This window comes from Diabrotica undecimpunctata, chromosome 10 (assembly GCF_040954645.1).
Source record: "Diabrotica undecimpunctata isolate CICGRU chromosome 10, icDiaUnde3, whole genome shotgun sequence".
Taxonomy (NCBI): Eukaryota; Metazoa; Arthropoda; class Insecta; order Coleoptera; family Chrysomelidae; genus Diabrotica; species Diabrotica undecimpunctata.
In genome coordinates, this window is record NC_092812.1 from 57,838,354 (window position 1) to 57,862,848 (window position 24,495).

General features: G+C 32.9%; 1 protein-coding gene across 1 annotated transcript; it reads right to left on the reverse strand.

The window, feature by feature from the left end:
• Positions 1 to 1,152: 1,152 nt before the first annotated feature.
• On the reverse strand, positions 1,153 to 23,372 carry NKAIN (Sodium/potassium-transporting ATPase subunit beta-1-interacting protein). Its single transcript, XM_072546866.1, has 6 exons — positions 23,037 to 23,372; positions 22,843 to 22,980; positions 22,698 to 22,781; positions 18,681 to 18,842; positions 12,382 to 12,442; positions 1,153 to 2,291 (listed from the first exon to the last, which is right to left on the reverse strand). Exons 1-6 carry the CDS (start codon positions 23,088 to 23,090, stop codon positions 1,576 to 1,578), a joined length of 1,215 nt encoding a protein of 404 aa, XP_072402967.1. The 5' UTR covers positions 23,091 to 23,372; the 3' UTR covers positions 1,153 to 1,575.
• Between the last annotated feature and the right edge of the window lie 1,123 nt (positions 23,373 to 24,495).

A 24,495-nucleotide genomic window follows, 5' to 3' on the forward strand; every position in this document is an offset into this window, starting at 1 on the left:
AATGAAAAGGAACAAAACGTCTGGAAGTAATGGAATTCTGATAAAAAACGTTGAAAGAAACATTTCTTCTTCTTCTTCTGGTTCCTATCCGTTTCGGATGTTGGAAATCATATTGGCAATCATGACCTTGCTCGCTGCGGCTCGAAACAGCTCCGTTGAGGTTTTCTTAAACCATGTTCTTAAATTCCGCAGCCATGATATTCTCCTTCTACCGGGTCCTCGCTTACCTTTGACTTTACCTAGCAATATAGACTGCAGCAGGGAGTAACGGTGCTGATTTCTCATAACGTGTCCCAGATATTGCAATTTTATGCGTTTGATCGTAAACACAATCTCTGGTTCCTTCTTCATTTTTTCTAGAGCTTCCTTGTTCGTGATCCTTGCTGTCCATGATATTCTCAGCATTCTTCTATAAAGCCACATTTACTTAAGTCATTAAGTCTTCTATAAAGAAACATTTACTTAAGTCATTACCAACAGGAAATTTGATGAATACCAACCAGTAGAACAGACTGGATTTAGAAAAATTCTAATAGAAAAGGAAAAGGGGTATAAGATTTCTCTCTGTTTAATCTATAACTTACAAAATATAAAGAGCAAACCAGAAAAAATATTGTAATAAAAATATGTAATTTTCGCCTGTTTTTCATGAATAATTTTTTGGAATTCATCTTCAACACTTCTGTTTCAATTGTAGTAGGTACTGGGTGGCTTTCAGGATCAAACCAGAAGGGCACAGGATGCTAAGAATCTGGTAGAGTCTAAACCGCTACCCAAATAAAACACCAACGCTTTATATAGTAAGTAAGACGGAAAAAACGAAGAGCTAATGGAATTAGGGTTAGGAGATACATTCTACTACTGAGGAACATCAACAGAAAGAATAGGCAGTATTGAATTCCCAATCAACAAGAAATGGAAACGAAGAGTAGTAGAAATAACTAGTATCTTGGATAGAGTAGCTAGCGTAACTTTACAACTATTAAAAAGATGTATGTATACCTGGGACAATTAATCCTAGGTATAACAAAGAGAGATAGAAAATCACTATCATCAATAAATTGAAAATGAAACAGTATGTAATATATATATATATATATATATATATATATATACCGCCCCCGTTTTCCCGGTGTCCAAAAATCTAAAGAAACCTCGGCGTCGGTCGCACTAAAAAATATCCGTGAAAAAATTTCCTAATTGAAAATTGACCTAATTTCATCTATCCTACCTCTACTGTTAATGGTTTGTATTTGACACATCATTGTCTTATGTTTTTTATGTTAAATATATACTGGGACTTTCTTTGTTCAAATACTTATGTTACATATGATATTTAATTTAAATAACACCAAATTGTAAGGTCATCAGAACATAAATTATATAGAAAGAAAAAGAAATAATAGTTTTGCACTGGTATTTCTTTTTCGTTCAGTTACTTTTACATTGTTAAATTGAGCTCCTATCCGTAAAACATGTGTAAGTGACAAACGTTTTCTTCCTTATTTACGTATAAATAAAAAGATATTGAAGTCTCGAATACATGTTTTTCGGTTAATCTACAAATAATAATACCTACATAGGCGTCTCCGAGTCTCCAGGATTTTGACCGTGAGAGGTATACGCAGGAGGACCATTGTTCAAAAATGCCATAGATCTCATGCTGCTCCTACTGGACTGTCCCCTTTTCTGAGGTACTTGAGGAGTAGCATGACTATGGTAATGTTTTGGCGGCGAGTAGTTTAACGCCCTTGTACCATGAAAATTGGAATAACTGGATCTCACAGACGCAGGTCTATTATTGTATAAATCATCCAGCTCTTCTGTTTCATTTAAGCTCTGCTGAGAAGATTGTTGATAGTTTGGATTTGTATGGCCTGCATTAATGGGCCAGTTCTGATGAGCCATTAAGTTATTATTAGAGGAAATGTAATAATTTGACAAAGGCGACTCAATTGGCGAAAGACTAGAAGGACTATCATATGGCTTTTTTTGCTGCTGCTCTAACAATCTGGTCACCGGATTCTGGGCTGTTTTTCTTGACCTTGTCGATGATCTGGTATGTGATCGATGACTGCTAGTGCTGTGCCGACCTGAAGATCCCCTAGTCATCACGCTTCGTCGTTTTACCCTCCGTGGAGTCATTGGCTTAGGAGAGACTGGAGTAGGTACTTGATCGAAATCGTTGTCGCTATCATTTTGCCTGTTTTCGAGTTGGGAACTGAATTCAATGGAGTAAAGCGAAAGACGGGGTTTTGTGTTCTTATTCTTACGAGTTGACTTACATGACGCTGTTAGAAAGACGAATGTTTCAGTAAGGTGATAATGGACAAAATGTAAAGACAGTTTTGGAGACCAAATATGTTTTTTAACTAAAATTTGGACAATAAGTAAAATTTTATGTCGGTTTAAAACAAATACAAGAATTTGTATTGTTTAAAAGCGGGTAATATACTATACCAACTGTTTATTTATTATAATAACTTCAGTCCCTATTAGTTTTTCTTTGCTTACTTTCCATGCTTTAGACTGTTTTCTAGTTTAATGTTTATATCTTCTTTATATTCTCTATCTTTGTTCACATCTTTAAGTCCTTCTACCCTGTATCGTTCATGTTTAAATTTTTGGTGTTTTGAAATTCTGACCCTTAACCTACTTTCAACCAGGTAGTGATCAGAATTCTCATTTGCGAAATTTAATATATTCTGGTGCGGACGTTTATTATATTGGATTGGTGTCTTAAGTTTGCAATAACATGATCTATCTATTTTATTTTTTTGAAATATGTCCTGCTAAGTGATCATGCCTTTTAATGCCAAAAAACCCTCTTCATGAAACATGTCGAATTATAAAACAAACGGAATAGGACCCCAGGTGGGTAGAGTTAGAGGACTAACCTACTAAACTACAGTTCACTAACTGACTAAAATACAGTGGGATATTATCAGCATATCCGAAGTAAGAAGAAAAGGAGAACAAAAAATACAGCTAAAATCAGGAAATTTGCTATACTATAAAGGTAATGAAGAAAACACAAACAATGGAGTAGGATTTATAATAAATAGAAAAGTAGTTAAACACATACGCCATCGTGCCATGGTGCCATCGTATGGCACCATATGCAGAGCGAATAATAGGACAATACCAGGCTGGTTTCAGAGGTGGTAAATCAACAATTCATCAGATTTCAACCCTAAGACAAATTCTAGAGAAAACACTGGAATACGGTGTAGACACGCACCACATATTTATAGACTACAAGGCAGCCTACGACTCTGTAAATAGAAGAGAATTGTTTAGAGCAATGATAGACCTAGGAGTACCAAATCAGTTGGTAAGTTTAACCAAACTAACCCTTGAAAAAGTTGAATGCAAAGTACGAATCCAGGGGGAACTCTCTGAACCTTTTAAAACAAATAACGGGCTACGTCAGGGAGACCCACTCTCCTGTATACTATTCAATCTAGCTTTGGAAAAAGTAATACGTACGTCACAAATCACAACTACCGGTTCAATATATAACAAATCTGTGCAAATCTTAGCATATGCTGATGATATCAATATTGTTGGGAGAACGGAAAACGCAGCACGAGAGGCGTACGTAGCATTAAAGGAAGCGGCTACAAAAATGGGTTTAATAATAAACACCAACAAAACAAAATACATGAAAATAGGTACGCAACCACAAACACTACGGCCACTTGTTATAGAAAATGACGTCATCGAAGCAGTTAACGAATTTGTATACCTGGGAACGCTCGTCAATACTGAAAATGACACTACCGCAGAGATAAACCGCAGAATTTGCACGGCTAATAGATGCTATTTTGGGCTTAATCTCCTTTTTAAATCTACAGTTATATCAAGAAATACAAAAGTAAAACTCTACAAAACAATAATACGCCCAGTCCTAACATATGGTTCAGAAACCTGGACTTTAACAAAAAGTAATGAAAACATGTTAGGATGTTTCGAAAGAAAAATACTAAGGCGCATCTATGGAGCGGTAAATGAAAATGGTGTCTGGAGAAGACGATACAACTTCGAACTCTATAGGATATACCAGGAACCAGATATCGTAAAACACATAAAGATAGGACGTCTAAGGTGGGTAGGCCATGTTATGCGGATGGAGCAAACCGACCCAGCTAGAAAAACGCTCCTTGATAGACCTATTGGTCAAAGAAGAAGAGGAAGACCCAGAACAAGATTCCTAGATAACATCGATGAAGACATGAGAAATATGGAAATACGTGCTTGGCGGAGGAAGGCGATGGATAGGGACGACTGGAGAAAAATTCTTGGGGAGGCTAGGACCCACACAGGGTTGTAAAGCCAAAATGATGATGATGATGTTAAACACATACAATCTACCAAGGGCATATCAGATAGAGTAGCATACAAGACACTTAAATTAAAAAGAACTTCCTTAAAAATCATACAGGTGTACGCTCCAACAAGTACCTACAGCGATGAAGATATTGAACATTTCTACGAAGACATAACAAAGCTATGGAAGAACAAAAATCAAAATTAACGCCAATAATCGGGGACTTCAATGCCAAAATAGGAGAACAACTATACAAAGAAAAAGACAAAGTAGGACACCATGGATACGGCAAAAGAAATGATAGGGGACACACATTGATGAATTACTTGGAGGAGAAGCAACTATATGCAATGAATATATTCTTTTAAAAAAACCCCAAAGAAAATGGACATGGATTAGTCCCAATGGTGAAATTAAAAACGAAATTGATTATATTCTTTCAACGCAAAAATCCATGGTTAAAAACGTAACAGAGCTAAATCGCTTCTCAACTGGTAGCGACCATAGACTAGTCCGAGCCAAACTGATCATTGATAGTAGATTTGAAACAAGAAAGAAAATGAAAAATAATCAGAAATTAGACATGGAAAAACTAAAACAAGAAAAACAGACGTACGAAGAGAGAATAAAGGAAATATTGCCGACCAAGAAAGATATAGAATACAAACATATCGATGAAATAAACATGATATTTACTGAAACTCTAATGAAAGTGGGTAAAGAAATAGCACAGACAACAACAAAAAAAGAAAGTTTTAAGAAAGAAAGAATTACAAAATATGATGGATGAATTAAATAGCGAATCAACAAAAATAGGTCTACAAATGAATTATAATAAAACGAAAATTATGACCAACCAACCAGAAGAATTAATAATTACAATTGCACAAACAACTATAGAACAAGTAAAAGAATATGCATATTTGGGACAACTGGTTAAATTAAATAAAGAAAATCAGACCGCAGAAATAAAGAGAAGGATACGGTTGGCTTGGGTATCCTTCGGAAAACTTTCTTATATACTAAAAAATAGAAAATACCCCCAATATTTAAAAACAAGAGTCTTCAACCAATGTATACTTCCTGTTCTCATCTACGGTTCTCAAACTTGGACGCTTACAAAGGAAAACATGGAAAAAATAGCAAAGACCCAAAGAGCCATGGAAAGGCAAATGCTGAACATCAGGCTATCAGACAAGAAAAGAAATACTTGGATCCGCAACAAAACAAAAGTGACCGATGTATTAACGCTGATAGCAAAACTGAAGTGGAAGTTCGCTGGACATACCATAAGACAGAAAGACGACAGATGGAATAAGATGATTATACACTGGAGACCATATAGTTTCAAACGAAAAAGAGGAAGGTCACAAATGAGATGGCCTATGTCCAAAATTGGATAGCAAGGGCTGTATAGATAGAAAAGTGATCTTGCTAGGTTTACTAACGTATTGCCATTGTAATTTGATTGTTCATGGAGACTGTACCTATTGTGGGTTGGAATTTTTGTTATCTTCCAACTTTTAGGCATGACTCGTATGGGGACTCCAATTCATAATAAAACCAATTAGGGTTAGATGTAGTAATTAACTGACTAGTTATGTTTTAACAAAAAATATATTCTATAAAGGTCTATTGACTGAATTGTAGAGTTTGCACAATATAGTACAATTAACTGAATATTTCCCGTAGTAAAAATATTGGTTGTATATTACCAGTTTTGTGCATAATAAAGAACTCTAGAAGATGTCTCCAAAAAGTCTCATTAAGAATATTACACCATTAAAATTATCTTTCTGGTTCTACGATAACTCGTTGTTGACATTTTATATATTAACAATATTATTGTTAATGTGCTTTCATCCGTTAGCGTCCATTGTTGCAAAAAGTTAGTCCAAAGTTATTTTTCTTGATAGTATTGTATGAATGTTTTGAAAGTGCTTCCTTGTGGCATTGTTAAGTTAAGTATTATGTCTTTATGGGATTAAGCCACAATTATTGGTTGTGATTGTGACGACAGTCACATTTTTAATTAGCTAATATTTCCACTCCGGAAATCGTACTCAAAAAAGGTTTTTTTTTGTACTAATTATTTAGAAATGTATATAACCAAAGATTGATTCAACCGATAACAAAATCTTTGGTTATACACATTTCTCAATAATTTGTACAAAAAAACCTTTTTTGAGAACGATTTCCGGAGAGGAAATCAAAACGTCAAATATTAGTTAATTAAAAATGTGATTTTCATCACAATCACAACCAATAATTGCGGCTTAATCCCATAAAAACATAATATGTATTGTATGAATGTTTTCCATAAAGATATTCCAGGCGACGAGTAATTTTCTCTAAACTAATTAGTCTAAAGAGTTTATTTTTGAAATATGAAATTTTCTAAAATTACTTTTTTGTACCAATATTTTTATGATATGGATTTCTCCTGTTTTTAGTTTTCTGTTATTGGCTAAACATTAGCTTCATCAGAAGGTTTGTCAACATGAGTTCAATCAATGATATGTTTTGTATCACTACTAATTATATTTAAAAGAACTCTTTTGGCTGTTTAGGTAAAGTAATTTAAAGTTTGGTGCCACTAACACCTTTTTAGCTCATCAATTACTGAATTATTTAATTAGAATATTTCATTTTAATGGTGTAATAATTCTTGGAAATAAATGTCAGAAATCAAAATAAAAATTACTTATAAATATTTTAATTAAATCACAAAGTTACATATACATGCATAAAATAATAACATAGTTCATGCTATAAGCTATTCTTAAATAAGCAGTAAAGCAAGAAACGTGCGACCAGAAGATGCTATTTTGTAACCAGCAGATGGCTAAAACTACACTAATACTTGTTAACACCTTTACAATGTGCAAGTTAGTTCGTGACTTTCTCAATTGAATCACTACTGCTTCTTTATTCGACAAAAATATAAACAATTGTAAATATAAATAAAAATTATTTTCCATTATTCTACTATTTGTTTACAATAAACCAAATAGAAGTATACATACTTAATCATAGTAGTCATTTTAAGATTTAGAAAGGGCGTATGGTACTTGGATCCCATACCTAGAATTTTTTTATGACTACACTGTCGAAACTTTCGTGTATTTGTTACTTGGATGGAGTCGGGCAAAAAGTCATAGATTTTATGCGAGAAAAAAATTTATTACCGCAATGGTAATTTTTATTTTAATCGACAGTTTTTAACATATAAATTCGGACAAAAATTTTGGGTAGTTTGAAGAGATAAATCTCAAAGTCATGCAAAAAAATTTACTACCTTAAATAAAAATAAAAATTTCGGTCAAAATTCACAACTCACCATGTATAGTATTAAACAATGGGATCAGTCACTTTTAATAGTGAGAAGGTTGAAAAAATTGGATGTAACGAAAATCATATTTTTAACTAACTAGTATTTAACGTTTTGACTTCCACTCCGGAAATCGTTTTCAAAAACATTATAAAAATTCTGCAAAAATGTATTAACCAAAATTATTTGTTTTAGGTTATGTCATTTCAAAATTGACAACAACTGCAAGATCGAGAATTGAAAATCATGCTTGCTTTCGGGTTTAATTTGCAATAACTTTTTTGTTTATAGAAATTTTTTTAATTTAGAAAATCTCATTTGAAAGAGCAAATATTTTCAAGACAGTCGTCTGTTGAACGTTTTTATCTAAAATGCGTAGTTTTTTCACAATATTGAAATGAATGAATATAAGTCGCTTTTTTTGTCCCAGATATTCCAGTTAAAAATGCCGCCCACTAATTTTTCAAGTGATTTTTCGGCTTCGTTTCATGGGGTAATAAACTAGAAACAACTCATTAATTTAATTATTTATAAAACAAAAAACTAGTGTTATTTGTTAATGTAGATAAGTGACTTAATTGATTTATACAGTTGTGTAATTGTTGTATTATTGTTTATTTAATATTAAGCTATATCCCTAACTTATGCCTCGCAGTTTAGTTAAGAAGAAATACTTTTTTAAGTTTTATAGATTTTCCTAATAATATTGCCATATATGAAAATTTACCACATTATTTTAAAAAAATATATGATGGATTCTTCAACTTGACTACATGACTTTTGATTTATTGCAATAAAAATAATCCGACGAATGTGAAATCGGGACTAGGATAATGATATGGGCTTTATATTATCCGACGATACCTTATTTTTATCCTTACCATCGGCAATACTATTAGATAAAGCTATAAAGTAGTTAAGCTAAAAGTGAAACGCTAAGAAAGACTCGAAGAAACATATAGAAAGTCCGACCAAAATGCAGAAACAAAAAGAACAAGAAATGACAGCATTTTGTGAATGATACATCATCTCAAAATTTATGGTATTTTAAAATTTGTAGTCGAAGCGTCATAAAATTTTTTTAATCACAATCGTGGTTTATTGTAAAAAACAGAAGTTAATAGGAAAATGATTTTATATTAAACTTTTCAGTGCTAAAAAAAATTAAAGTTTTGTTAAAAAAATTAGCTGTAATCTTGTCCAATCTAAATTATTGTGTAAACTATCTGTTTTTAGCTATCCCATTATATTTTTAATTAATTGATTAATAAATCAAAATTTAGTTTGTAATGATACATTTTTTGCTGAGTATATAGATAGTGGTCTGGAATTATTTCTTCCTCACACTTTTGCGATTGCAGCAGACATTATCAGCAACAGATAATTCAAGAAAATGGTCTATAAGCCCAGACAATGAATCATTCCAAACAGCTGCAGTGATAATAATTAAGTTTTTATGTCATGTTCATTTTAGCAGATATTACATTGGCTACGTAAATAACTATCTGTTCGCACGTTAAAATATATTTATCAGTCTAAAAATAATGACTAGAACTAACAACAATAATAATTATAAATGTGCTTTCATGACATATACAAATATGTGTCTGAACACAAAGACACAGGTCTCTTTGAACCCTTCTTCCCACTTAAACCCGCATTACTAAAAGAGTTACTTCTTCTTTTCATAACACGTATAGAATCTGCATGGACGTGCTTAGCGTTTTTATGCTTGTCTTGGTCAAAAAACAGATAGCTATTAGATTGGTGCAGAAATTTGTTAGAACTGTACATTTTATCACTGGTCACATACTTTGGATGTAATAAAATACTGTCAGGTGCATTTGGCTTCTCATAATTAACTAAAAAGAAATATAAAAGCGATAGTCTAATCTACGTACACAGTTGGACTTATTCTTTAAAGCAATCTGATACATGAACAGAGACTGTGATCAATTGATCATTTATTTAAATTCTTATCATTTTTCTGTTATTAAAATATCTTGAAATATTTATTTAAACATAATTCATGTCTAGACAGAAATTGTTTTAACTGGTGCTTTTTACAGTATTTATTAATTCATTGTATACTGGGTTTAAATTCAATCTATTTTTATGCACGAGCTCGTATGGTTACAAGCATTCCATAAATGCGACAACTATAAAACCATCTCCCTTATCTCACATGCCAGGAAAATAAAGCTACACATAATCAACGACAGACTGATAACTTTCCTACAAAGAGAAATACTCCAAGAACAAACTCTTGTTTCTCCAAGCCACTACGAAATCTACGAATCTACAAAAATCTCATTAAAGAACAAAGTGGCTTTAGGTAAGGAAAATCCTGCACATTACAAAATCTGAATCACGCCCAAAACATCAAAGACAGGCATAAAAGACACTAGGTAATGAGGACAGTATTTGTAGATCTTACCGCTGCTGACGACACCGTAAAAACACATTTTTGTCATATGCGCATTTTCCTGCAGAACAGAAGATTTTTGTTTCTCTCAATGAAAAGATTGAGGGCACTAAATAATTGTCTAGCTCAAGATAGTACAATGGTAATAACACTATACTACCTTAACAGCAACGCCAACCCCTACCAATATATATTAGGACTTTCATCTGTGCAGATGACGCAGATATAGCAAGATTCTGAAACTACTTTCTTGTGACATGTTTAATCTAAATATTATGTTTATATGTAGATGATGTGTTCTGTATTTGGCCTCACGAACCAGAAACATTGAGTACATTTCTGATGGACACCAACAACAATAAAGAAGAATCAATCAAATTCACCACTGAAGAAAACAATAACTCACTTCCTGTTCTGGACGTGCTAATCACAAAATAAGACACAGGTTATGCAACCAAAGTCTACAGAAAACAAACCCACACCAGCAGATATCTACATTACCAGTCCAAACACAGCGTAAACATCAAAAACGGAATTATCAAATCCCTATACGATAGAGCCTGAAGCACTTGCTCTAATGAAAATGCATTTCAGGAAGAAAACTGCTAACAAAGGTTCTGACTAAAAATAACTATCCATTGTCATTTATAAACAAAGACATCATAAGCAATCCAGAAACACTCACAAAGAGAGACTCAAATATTACAATTTCTACGTGGGAGAAACCACAAGACCACTACGTGTCAGGATAAACGAGCACAGAACATACATCAAGAACAGAGACTTCCAGAAATCCCACGTATGAAAACATGCCTGGGACAACGAGCAGAGTACAAGGGAAAAATGCAGCCCTCATCCTACTCAACGAAGAAAAATGTGTACCCATCAGCAGAATGTAGCTGGCTTTGAAGCCCTTGAACACTGTGCTTCTTTTAAATACCTTGGAGTTTGAAACTAAAAGACAAACTAACAACCTGAAACAATCAAAAGTAGGGCGCATATCCTTCTAACCTTGGAAAAGTCGAAGAAGAAGGAAGCATCAGCACCTAGATGTATATATGCATGTAAATTTAGCTATCAAGGAATCAGCTAGAATCATTAATGTATGTCTGAGACTCACACGTGGAATTTTAGGAACAACCATTTCATATATGCATATTGGTTTAATTATGTTGTTGTATATTAGTAATTAATTTTCTACGCTTAGCTTGAATTTTCTTGCATTAGACAGGATTATTGTTCTTAATAATTACTTACAATATTCAAATATTAATGATCTAGATAGTAAATCAAATAAATATCAGATTTAACTTTAAGACAGTCCAACTATATATAGATCTAAATACTAAATAAAAGGAAGATCCAAAATTATATTATACTACTAAGTGCATTCCCATTACTACAACTTACCAAATTGTTTGAGGATCAAAGCCACCAATGAAATCAACTGCAAGCACACTTGTATATTGATACCATAATTGATAAAAAATGTCATTTAGTACATGTATATTTGGTTACTCTAGCCATTTCAGACATACTGTTTACTTTTAGGATATTGATTAAAATCAAAGCAGTTCAAAATAAATCACCTATCTTATAAATATTGCATCAAGCCATCATCTCTCCTCAAATAATATAAACTTCCAGTAATATCAAACTTTAATTCTTCCCTTTTTCTACTTATAAACTTTTCCGAGCCAACATAATTTGTCTTTATTCAATTTTATATGGTTTTTTCACATCTTCAAGTAAAATGATAAATGTTTGTAATTCTATTCCCTCCCTTCATTCAATGAATCCACATTTTCTTCCTTAGTATTATTTCAATTTCTAATATCATTGTAGATGCTTGTCCCCCATTTTTTAAAAATTATCTGATATGCTTGGATCATTATATTTACTTTTTGACATATTCAATAATTATAAATAAGCGAATTGTCTACCCATCTATCTAACTCCTTATACTTAACTCTTCTTCATGTTAAAAGTATGCTTTCTAAATGTGTCCACAATGATATTTTGCCATCATCCATAGAAATGCATATTTGATGATTGTCATGATCGGTTCAATTACTACCAAGAGGCAGGCGGGAGGCTTATAGTAACATACTATAACGGCTAAATAGCTGATTACATTTCATTTCAGTTTAAGTTAACACAAGTGGTGAATACTTTAAAAACTATAAGAATAGATCTTTAAGTTCCCAAATATTATTCTTGTCATGATATTTTTTAACAATAGAATGTTAGTCAAAGAGTGTAACTACTTAAAGATTAAAATATATGTTTACTTACAGGTATCATCTTCCTCCATGAACATACGACTAAGACATATTCCAATGATGCTGTTGAAGCCCTGCGAAATTAAAAAAATAATTATCTTTAAAAAATTTAAAAATTTTCTTAAAGAACAGAATATTCCATACAATTCATATTTTTTGAAAAAACCGCGTATATGGCAGAAACAATTTAATGTCTGATGTTCGTATTCTACATTTTAGATCATTCAGAACTTTTTATAAAGGATAACTTTTTTCATAAAATTAAAAATAAAAAAGTTTCCAATATGGTCCAATTACGTCTGAACCATATCCTTTATAAAAAGTTCTGAATGATCTAAAACCTACAACACAATCACCAGATATTAATTTTTTTCAGTCACACACACGGTTTGACAAAAAATATTAATTTTGTGATCATATTTTTTGACAAACCTTGTACAGGGTGTCCCAAATTGGTTTGTTTTGGGAATACAGGGTATACCGAAAACTAGAGGAGATATAGAAATATTATTAAGGCGTTCAGTGGCGTACGAAATTTTTTTTAGGGGGTCTTACTAAAGAAATATAATACCAACTTATGTTTTTTTTATATGGGACACCCTATACATTTTTCGTTCACATTTTTAATTCTCTTTCACCTGATATGACATGTTATATGTATATCTATTTTCAGTTTTTGAAGCTATTATGCAAATAATATGTTGTCGTAATGTTATAGGCACTTAAAAATAAAATACTCGCTACAATAATAACGTATTTTAACCTTTTATTAAGAGGATACTAATCCCTTGACAGTTTTATTTAGCAAAAATAAAAACAGTACCTACCTAACTTGAAAGTAAAGTAAATACTTACTGCTAATTATTAGTTCAAAGTTAATTAATATTTTTAAAGTATTGCTTCCATATTTTATAAATAAAATTGTCACAAAATAGAACACACTGTATTTTATTACATTTTTCGTTTCTATTTATAATTTTTTATCCGATATAATATTATTATCTTCTAATTTTTTTATTATTGGTTTAAAGCTATTTTCTTGTGACATCTTGTGACAATACAATTTATTAGTTTTATTGGGAATAAGCTACAATTTTACTTTAAAATAAGTTTATTTTGACGTTTAGATTTCCGTAAAGTGTAATTTAAAATATTAAAAATATTTTTAATGAGAAATATGTATATATTTGGCCGAGAGGAATACATTTTTGTTTCTACAAGGAGCATCTGCCCATAATGTCGAATTCATTGGAAATTATTTAAACGAAAAATCATAATCGGTGGATAGGAACTTATGGTTCTTATATTTTAATATTTATAAGATATCTTTCAATATTTATAAAACTGGCTTTAATACTAAGGAAGAATAATTCCAAAGTATTCATCAAGCATTTAGAAAAATAAAGCCAATGCATATACTCAATTGAGTAAGATCTGTAAGAAAAAGGTGTTCATTATTATTATAACAAAACGGGGGCATTTTGAATATTTATTATAATTTTTAAATTTTTGTAAAATGAATTCTAGCTGTTCCTTTGTGTATTATTTTTGTTTTTATATTTATTATAATGTTAATATTTTCGTATAATTAATTCTGATTAAGTAGTTTTTGTTGTTGGTAGATGTGTTATTTCCATTATTTAAGTGGATTGATCTTATTTCTGGCAAATAAAACTGAGAAGGATTATTCTGTAAGGTATGTAACGTGATGTCAATTAAACAATTTATTTGCAGTGTAGCTCCAACGACTGAAAATATATATAATATGTCATATCAGGTGAAGCAGAATTAAAAATGCAATCAAAAAATGTCAAAATATATAGGGTGTCCCATACAAAAAACATAGGTTGGTATTATATTTCCTTAGTGAGACCCTCTAAAAAAATTTCTCGTATGCCACTGAACGCTTCCATAATATATTTATCAAAAGTTCTAATGTAAAAACTACCGGGCAATAACGCTACTAACTGTGGCATATAAAATACTGTCAAATATTGTGTATGACCGATTGAGACCATATGCGGAACAAATAGTTGGGGGATATGAATGTGGTTTCTGCAGGCAGAAGTCCACAATAGATCAGATCTTCGTCTTGAGGCAAATCTTGGAAAAGACTAGTGAATTTAATATAGGCACACATCATCTTTTCATTGATTTTGAGAGTGCCTATGATAGCATCCATCGAGAATTTGTGATCCATGCACTGAAGGAGTTTAATATTCCAACTCAACTCATTGATATAGTAAAAGAAACACTTAAAGTACAAAGCAAAATTCGAATTCAAAACGCACTAACAGATACAATCCATGTGAGAACGGGCCTACGACAGGGAGATGCCCTATCCTGTATTCTATTCAACATCACAATAGAGAAAATAATTAGAGAGTCAAAAGTCAACACCAGAGGAACAATAATAACAAAAAGTGTACAAACATTTGCAGATGATGTGGATATCACAGCTAGAAGCGAAAGAGAGATGATAGAAGCATTTAATGTGATAGAAAGAGCGGCACAAAACAGTGGCCTAAACATTAACGAAATAAAAACCAAATACATGAAGGCCAGCAAATCGACAGGCCAAAAAAACCTACAGAATCTGACAATAGGAGACTATAACATCGAAAGCGTGAAAAATTTTACATTAGTAGGTTCACTAGTTACCGCAGATAACAATGCCAGTGAAGAAGTTAAGAGAAGAATACATATCGTTAATAAAACATATAATGGGCTAATTAAACATCTAAGATCTAACATCACAAGAAAAACCAAATGCAAAATATACAAGACCCTGGAAACCGGTCCTTGTATATGGATCAGAGACATGGACACTCTCGAAAAGCGATGAGAACCTATTAGGTACGTTTGAACGATAAATCCTTAGACACATATACATATAAGGGGGTGAAAGAAAATGACATATGGCGTAGAAGATATAATTTTGAACTATACACAGCATACAATGAACCCGAGGTCATAACATCCATAAAGATCGGACGTCTGCGCTGGATGGGCCATGTTGAACAGATGTTGGAGACTGAAACACCAAAACATATAATGAGGCAAACAACAGTAGGGAGGTCAAAGGGAAGACCCAAACTTAGATACATGGAACAAAATCTGAAAACACTTGCCAGGACCCAGAATTTGTTGTCAAGCTACTGATGATGATGAAAAGTTCTAATAAAGTTTTTAAAATATTTTCTTAATAAAGAAGATATTTAACCCTAGCGTTTTCGACATTTTTCAATATCGCCCTGTATCTCGCTAATGTGGGGAGTGATTAATGATTTGATTAGGTAATTGTTACTTTAATGAAGAAAGAAGTCATAACATCTTAACTACTTTTTTTCTATCTCCTCTAGTTTTCGGTATATCCTGTAAAACATACTAATTTGGGACACCCTGTATATGAGCTAGTGTGACCAACTCCAATTAAGTCGAATTCCAGACAAGGCTGAAAAAAATACATGAAACCCGGGACTTTTTAATAAAAATCAGGCCATTTTTTTTAACTACTCGATTTGCGGTTTCAAATTAATTACTGACAAAATAAATGTTTACATAAAATAATATTGCAATACAGCAGATTTGATTTAATGGCTTTGAAATGAATCATTAGTTCGGATCGATTTTATTGTTCATAAGAATATAGCGCGAACAATATAAACAAACTGATTTATGTGTATATTTATACAGTATACATGAATTGTTTCTGAATCATCTTTTCAGAAGACGATACTTAAAATACAGAAACGAAAAAAAGTCCATAGTTTGAGTATTCGTAGAGCTATAATACCACGATGTATAATGTATGCGTTTTGTATGTGGTATAGTAAAAACTCTATATAACGGACATAACGGACAAAAAATCTGGTCAAATATAAAAAAAAATAAAAACGTACTGTTAATATTATACATGCTTAACCAGTCCCACACCACTGTATTTTGGAAAGAATTTCAATAAAATTTAGCATAAGGACACATTCCTAATAGTATTATGTATATATTTTTGTGCCGATAAATAAATAAATAAAAAAGCATTTGTAAGAGAAATATAACATTTTATAAACATAATATAATGTATCTATATCACATATTATTAGGGGATTCCCTAATATAATAACGCGTAGGTTTCTATGATTAAAAGGATGTTTACCACGCTGGCCGGGGATTCACGCAACTTTACAGTAGTTTGACTTGTTTATTCGTTGTGAACAACAACAAAACAACACTGCCAAAAATTAAGTTATCAGAGGTAAGATCGCATCTCGACGATCTAATAACATTTATTGAGCATTCATCAGATAACAAAGTTCAACTGTATATACTCAATCTACGCATTTTCGTAATTTTAGAGAGTTGATAATAAAAAAACAGCAAACAACGAAACTTGATCCCTTTTTCATTTTCAAAACAGGATTAACGACAGCACGCGCGTCGATGTCAACAGTAACGTCACCTCACGACGAATGTTCAAAGACAATAGAATTTTGTTTGTATTTTTTATATATATCGTAAGTGTACATACATATTTTCAAAAAAAAAAAATGTTTTGATTTATTTTAAACATATGTATTTTTATATAACGGACACCCCGTCACCCCAAGTAGTCCGTTATATCGAGGCTTTACTGTATTAGTACTACTCTCTAGAGTAATTGTCGCCTTTTGTCGTACCACTAATTCAATTTGATGTGAATTGTTAGTTTGTGATTGTTGCCCGCAACAACAAAATAAACATAATAAACTGTCGGATAAAACCAAAATAATGCTAAAACAAAGAAATCAAACGGAAGTGAGTAGCAACATACAGATAATACAATACAAAGAACTTTGTAAGACAATAAGGAAAAGTATTAAGGAAGATATAAGAAAATACAATGAAAGACTGGTAGGAACTGCAATTGAATACAGAAAAAAGCTAAGCACAGCATTAATCATTGGGAAGAAGCAAATCGATGCTGTAACAAAAGAACACACCAGAAATGAAATAATACAAATCGTGAGTAAATTCTACAGCCAACTATACAGCGCCCCTGAAACACTTGAAGCAGTCAGTAACCAAGAAGATACCAGTACCAGAAGTCCTTCTGGAAGAAGTCGAATCGACAATTACAAAAATAAAAAGCGGAAACCAGCTGAAATAGATGGCATAACAGTGGAACTGCTTAAATATGTTGGCAAAAACTTGTAATAAATGTCACTGATTTTTACTAATAAATTAAATACTTAATAACAATACTATTATTAATTAGATACTAAAAAAATACATAATATTGTTTAAACTATTGAAAATTTTTAATATTTCAAAACAATATGGCGGAAATGTGCAAGTTAAAGTTAAATTTTAGTATGTTTGATATTAGCACAAGATTAAATTATAATGTAAGAAAAATAACCTAACCTAACATTTACTGAAAAAAGAAGGTAAAAATAAAATTTCAAAATATTTAATTTTTTTTTTTCATAAGAAAACATATTTTGTGTAACTATGGCAACACTGGATAGAATTACACTTCTTAAAACAGTGGACATCATTCTCAATCTGTATGTGTGAAGATAGCCACAAATAGCTGTCAGTGAGTTTGGTGGAAGAATATGGGTGTTTGGCAGTGTTGCCATATCCTTATAATAAATCGGGACAGAACATGTGATATATTAATTAAAATTGGGAGAGAACATGCGATATATATTAATTCATTTATTAAACATGGAAAACAAATATAAAATAGTAAAATATCGAAAAAATATTACTTTTACCAAAAAATAAAAAGTAAATAGCTTTAAAACAGTTTTTAAGAATTAAAATTTCAGTATAAATAATAAATTTAAAAAGTACCAAATAACTTAAATTCTGCTGTTTTAAGATTTTAATACCAGATTTCGTGTCTTATATACATTAAAAATTGCAGAATTCATATAATATATTTTTTAAAAGCTTTCTCTCTTATTTGTAACATAAGTAACATGTAAGTATTTGAAACATATAACATACACATTATAAGGACATGTCAACACTGCCAAACGTTTATATTTCTTTCTATGAAACTTAATTGACAGCTATTTGAAATTTGAGGCTATCTTCACCCAGACCGATTGCGAATGATTTCCGGTAGGGTGTACGTGACCAGTTGTCATTAGTACCATTTCTTGTCCTTCCATTATATATACAATGGCGGACATGGGCGTTGGACATAAAATACATATTTTAAATGAAAATTACATAGAAATCATTGTACAATCATCAGTTAGTCAAGCAGAATTCATTGATATAAACTAAAAAATTAAATTGAAAAAGTAAAACTGTACTTACAGTTAAAAAACATTGAATACCAGCTTGGACTATTTCTACGTGTACATAATTGATTAAACATCCCTCATATTCTTCAGAATCTACATTTTTAACCCGGCATCCTGGACCGCCCGTCCTCCACCAACTGTCACTGTTTAAATCCAATTTGAGCACTTTATTTTTCTAGAAACAAATATAAAATATTAACACATACATTATTCTACAACATTAACACATTTTTATAAAAAATATATATTATACATACATTATTTTACAAAATAGTACAACATGAACGCCGGCGACTGTCCGGCAAACTGAACTGTAAGAAGACCGGAAGGCAAATGGACGATCTCAACGAACTTAACGTAACTTGTTTCTTACACTGTAGCTTGCGCAGTTGCGATTTCCGCTTTTTGGTGGAGGGAGACAATCCATGACAGGTCTCACCAGAGTTGCCAGATCGGGATATTTCCAACCATAGTTGGTGGTAATTTGAAAGCGTCTGGGGGAATTTTTATAAGCTGAAATGGCTGGGGGATTTTTGGGGGGAAAAATATGGATGATTTTAGGGGTCATGGTCATGAACATTGCTTTTTTAGAAAACAAAGTTTCTAACGAGATTTCTTCTCTGGAAAGCAAAATTTCTGCTAACATCTCTAACGTCACTTCTGAGATGTCTGCCCTTGACGATAGAATATCTTCGTTAAAAAACCAAGTTGCTGCCGATATGTTATCCGTTGAAGAAAAGACAAAAGATACGGAAAGGAAGATGGAGGAAACAGGGACAGCAGAGAGAGGAAACAATCCAATTACAGTAGAGACAAAAGAAGACGAGACGAAATGTAAGTTGGAAACAAGGAAGATAGTTATCCCCTGCCTCGGACGACACATTGGCTGGATGTAAATTGTTTTCTACTTTAGATTTGAAGTATCGATATTGGCAGGTAGAAATGGACAGAGTAGATAAAGAGAAGACAGTCTTCACCACAGGATCTGGATTGTGGTAACTCAACGTTATGTTGTCACCTCGGGGGAACAAATAAGGGTCTAACCACCTTCTGTTGTCTCCGGGTGCTCTGTAGAGGGCTTCGAATATACTGTCGAGAGCTCCCCTACTTAAGTCCATTTTCGGGTTATGGACTTGGAAAATATTTATCTTCGGTGTCTTGCCTTGAAAAAGGCAAGATATTTCTTACATGACAATTTCGTCGTCGAAATAAAACACCAAATTAAGTTGAAACAATTCTCAGCCACAGAGTATGGTAAATAAATGCAGGAAGCAGAGCCCCGAGAGCACTAAGCTCTCGGAGAGCCCGTGAGGGACTGACTTGCTGACCTGAAAATCGCCAATATTTATATGCGCTGTTCGAGCGATAAATAGGGATTTCCAGGTCAAGAGCCAATGGGAAAATTCGAGGCGGGGCGATGCGCATCGAAATGCGTACTAGTCCACAGACTATGGCATTCGATGACAATGTCATTTGAGAGGGTTATCTTGGAAAACATTCCTGATTAATCTAGATGACATAATCGTCTTAGGGGAGACATTTGAAGATCATCTGAAGAATTTAAAATTGATGTTAGACCCCAAGTGCCAGCTATTTCAAGGTAAAGTCAATGATCTGGGTCATATAGTCAGTAAAGGAGTGGCCGGGATAAGGCAAAAATCGATTTCATTAAGGAATTGCCAGAACCAACTGACATTTAAGTAAGAAGTTTGCAGATATCGCTAAGCCATTAACGAGACTTATAGAGTAAGCAAGAGATTACCGCTGGGATACAGACTGCCAGAAGGAGAGTTCATCTTAGATACAGATGCAAGTAATGTGGGAATTGGAAGAGTGCTATCTCAGATTCAAAGAGGACGGAAACGAGTCCTTGGATATTTTAGTAAAGTTCTTTCAAAACCTGAGCGGATTATTGTGTCACGAGAAGAGAACTTCTAGCAGTAGTGAAATCAGTAGAGCACTTCTATCAATACCTCTATGGAAGGAAGTTTTTAATCCGAAACGACCATGCCGCCCTTAAGTGGTTAATGCAGTTTAAGAATCCAGACGGTCAGATAGCCAGATGGATCGAACGACTCCAAGAATACGATTTCAAGATTGAGCACCTAGCCGTAGTTAGCCACAGAAACGCTGATTCTCTTTCCAGAAGGCCATGTCCAGCAGAGTATTCCCACTGCAATAAAACGGAATCCAAGGAAGCAGCAGTGCTAAGAACAACGATGGTCAACGACGACTGGACGCCTACTAAGATAAGGGAAGAACAAGAGAGAGATCCAGTTGTACAGAAAATTCGAAAATGGAAAGAGGAAAACCATGGACCACCTTGGCAAGTAATATCAAGCCTATGCTCAGTAGTTAAGATGTATTGGGCCTAGTGGGACTCATTTATCATGGAAGATGGCTTGCTCAAAGGAGTGCTGGAAAATGATGACGGTTCAGAGAAGAGACGACAGTTGGTGATCCCAAAGAGCAGAATAGCCGAAGTACTTCGTCAGTTACACTACAGTCCATCAGGAGGGCATTTCGGTGTAAAGAAAACCCTTCAGCGAATTCGGGAATGGTTTTATTGGATGAACAATTCCGACGACGTAAAGGGCTGGTGTAAGAAGTGTACTATTTGTGCTACGAGTAACGGGCCTTACCGAAAAAGGAGAGCTCCTATGAGACAATATAATGTGGGAAGCCCATTTGAAAGAATAGCTTTGGACATTGCTGGGCCATTTCCAGAAAGTGAAAATGGAGGCAAGTACATGTTGCTAGTAATGGATTACTTCACTAAGTGGGTCGAGATTTACGCATTTCCAGACCAAAAGGCTGCCACCATTGCAGATAAGTTGATCAAAGAATATATCAGCCGATTTGGAGTGCCTTTGGAAATCCATAGTGACCAAGGAAGGAACTTCAAAAGCGATCTATTCCAAGGAATATGTGATAGACTAGGCACGAAGAAAACAAGAACTACAGCATATCATCCACAATCGGATGGTGTGGTAGAACGGATGAATAAGACAGTTGGCAAGTATTTGACAAAAATTGTGTCCGATCATCAGCGAGACTGGAACCAATATCTTCCGTTCTTCACAATGGCCCACAGATCTGCTGTTAACGAATCAACAGGCCAGACACCAGCCAGAGTCATATATTACCAAGTCCACTATTTTATGGTGACTATTCAGTTTCTAATTGTCAGGATATTGCAAATTTATTTAAGGAATTATTCCAGACAGTTTATGTTGACCATGAAGATACTGTTGACTTTGAATGAATGAAAATGTCAATAAATATATCACCTGCAATGAAATATCTAGAAGTAAAATATTTACTCAAACTCTTAAACTTCCTAAGTTATAATTTTGCCCAGATGGACTTCCCAATATTTATCTTAAAGAGTGTGTATGTTTAATAGTGTTGCACTTGTTTCTTCCTTTTAATAGATTAAAAATATCAATCTTTCTGGATGCCTGGAAAGAGAGCTTTATTTTACCCATTTTAATGGTGCCAAACAGAATGAGATCTGTAGAAGAGCCATACCTAAGATATTTCACAGCTTGGGTAAGTAAACAACGATCATGGATGTGTAAGAATCTTATTCCTGAACAACAACATGGTTTTAATAAGAATTTAATATATACAGTTACTAATATGGTTACCTATCAGTCAGATATTATCAGGTACATGGAGAATGGCAAACAAATAGATACCATATACACAGATTTTTTGAAGGCATTAGATTAAGTAAATCATCAAATAGGTACTGCTTAAAAAAATAGCAGCATCTGGTTTTCATTTTCAAATGGTTTGTTGGTTTGGTTTGTCTAGTCACACTCAAAGAGTTAAATTTAGTAATTGTTTTTTGGATGGAATAAGGACATGACAACACAGCCAAGAGCACCAACATTAAGTTCTCAGGAGGTTTATTGAAGGCTATGTTCACATTGCACTTATTTTGTAAAAATACCCATAAAGCTAATGCCTCAAGCAAATAAGATAGTGGTGAGATTATTCTAGATAAAAAGATTAAATCATTTACCTCATGGTCTAATCCTGCAACATTTAGGTATAAACATATCATAAAAATGTTCCAGCCAATCCAGAAAAGGTGCCATAATAAATACTAAAAGAACAATAAATATTATTTTAGCTTGAATAATTGTGAATAAAAATGTATTACTTACAGCTATGATGTATTTTGGGCGGTATTGATAAGCACCAAAAAAACCAAAGATGATAAATATTATTTCAAAGAAGTTGACTAATATTGGAATCCACAGAAAACCCAGGAAGTCAAACACCTGTCTTTCTACCACAGCTACCTGTAAGAGGAAGCCTCCATTAACACACTATTTTGTTATTACTAAAGTAAACTTACCATTTGCAAAAAGCATATTGAAAGGAAAACGTTTCTTCTTGAACAAATGCCCATGGCATTAAATTGTTTTTATTACTGTCTGAATTGTTATTTCTACTTACAGGATACAACTATTTCACAACCATCTTTAGCAGAAATTAAAGGTGTACATTACGACTGCAGGCAGCGCACTGGATAATTATGATTCATCTTCATTAATGAGCTGAGAAAATGTTACTTTTTATTGTTTAGCTCTAGGTATTTTCCCATCACTCCGTCATAAGATTTTGTCTGAAATAAATCATAGTCAGTATAAAAACCTTTGATGTTGATGACTGGCTGACAACTGACATTACTGACAAGATGTGTTGTGTTGAGGTTCTTTCAAATACAGAGATGCGCGATCGCATTTTTTAAATCACTTTCAGATTCGGATCTGTGATTTTAAAACGTGATTTGTCATTCAAGTTTATTTTGTTAATGTGAAAAATCCATAGAGTTACCACATTTTAGAGTCCAAAAAAGAATTACCTACCATATTTAAACCCTTATGGTAGCAAATATCAAATATGCTAATAATTATTTATGTAGTTAAATATTTCTTTAATTTATCCAATTTTATTTCAGATATCGGAATCACGGGTCACGTCACTCTTTTTATTCTGGTCGCTCATCTCTACTATTTAGTTCGCTATAATTACTCAGTTGAATTTATGAGTATTTTATGAATGTCTACATGTACAAAATGTAGCTGGTGGGTTTTAAAATTGACAGGTTCTACAGTGAGAGTGAGATTTAATCAACGAGTTTAATACCAATATAGTATAGTAGTGGGAGGGTACGAGACTGAAAACCCGTCAGATAATTTGTTATTAACAATTTAATTGTTTAAAATGATTGTATCTCTTAAACTATTAGAGGTATTTAATTTTACCAAAATGAAAATTGTTCCTAAAAAAAAACAAAATGGCGTTTGGTAAACTTTGATCCGATTGTTAGAACCGGATTTATAACAAATTTCGTGAAAAAAATTGCAAAATTCGATGGAGCTTTTGCAAGTATAACTCAGCTTTCATACCTGTGATTAACTTTCCAAACCTCCTCATTTTAAAGTTAATTATTTCAGCTTTAAAAAAACTGACCTACTATAAGTCGTATTGAAAAAATCAAATCTTTGGTTGATGCATTGAATACAAAATATCAAAATGTGTACACCCTGGGTGAGAACTTTGTTATTGATGTAACTTTGGTACTATGGAGAGGTAGATTAATTTTTCGTCAATATATTCCCAATAAAGCCCACCGATATGGGATAAAAGTATTCAAACTTTGTGCAACAAATGGATATACCTCGACTACGAGCATTTATGAAGGCAAAGCAGAAACATTTGACTCAAATTTAGGCTTGGATCATCATGTGTTTCTAAAATTGTCACAGGGCCTTCTAAATCAAGATCGTACGTTGTTTGTTGATAACTTC

Bases quoted from the DNA above. Each gene is read 5' to 3' on its own strand.
- NKAIN (XM_072546866.1), bottom strand. From the start codon at position 23,090: ATGGGCATTTGTTCAAGAAGAAACGTTTTCCTTTCAATATGCTTTTTG. The intron at 22,981-23,036 runs GTAAGTTTACTT...TTCCTCTTACAG, and splicing joins CAATATGCTTTTTGCAAATG to GTAGCTGTGGTAGAAAGACA. The intron at 22,782-22,842 runs GTAAGTAATACA...TTGTTCTTTTAG, and splicing joins GCCCAAAATACATCATAGCT to TATTTATTATGGCACCTTTT.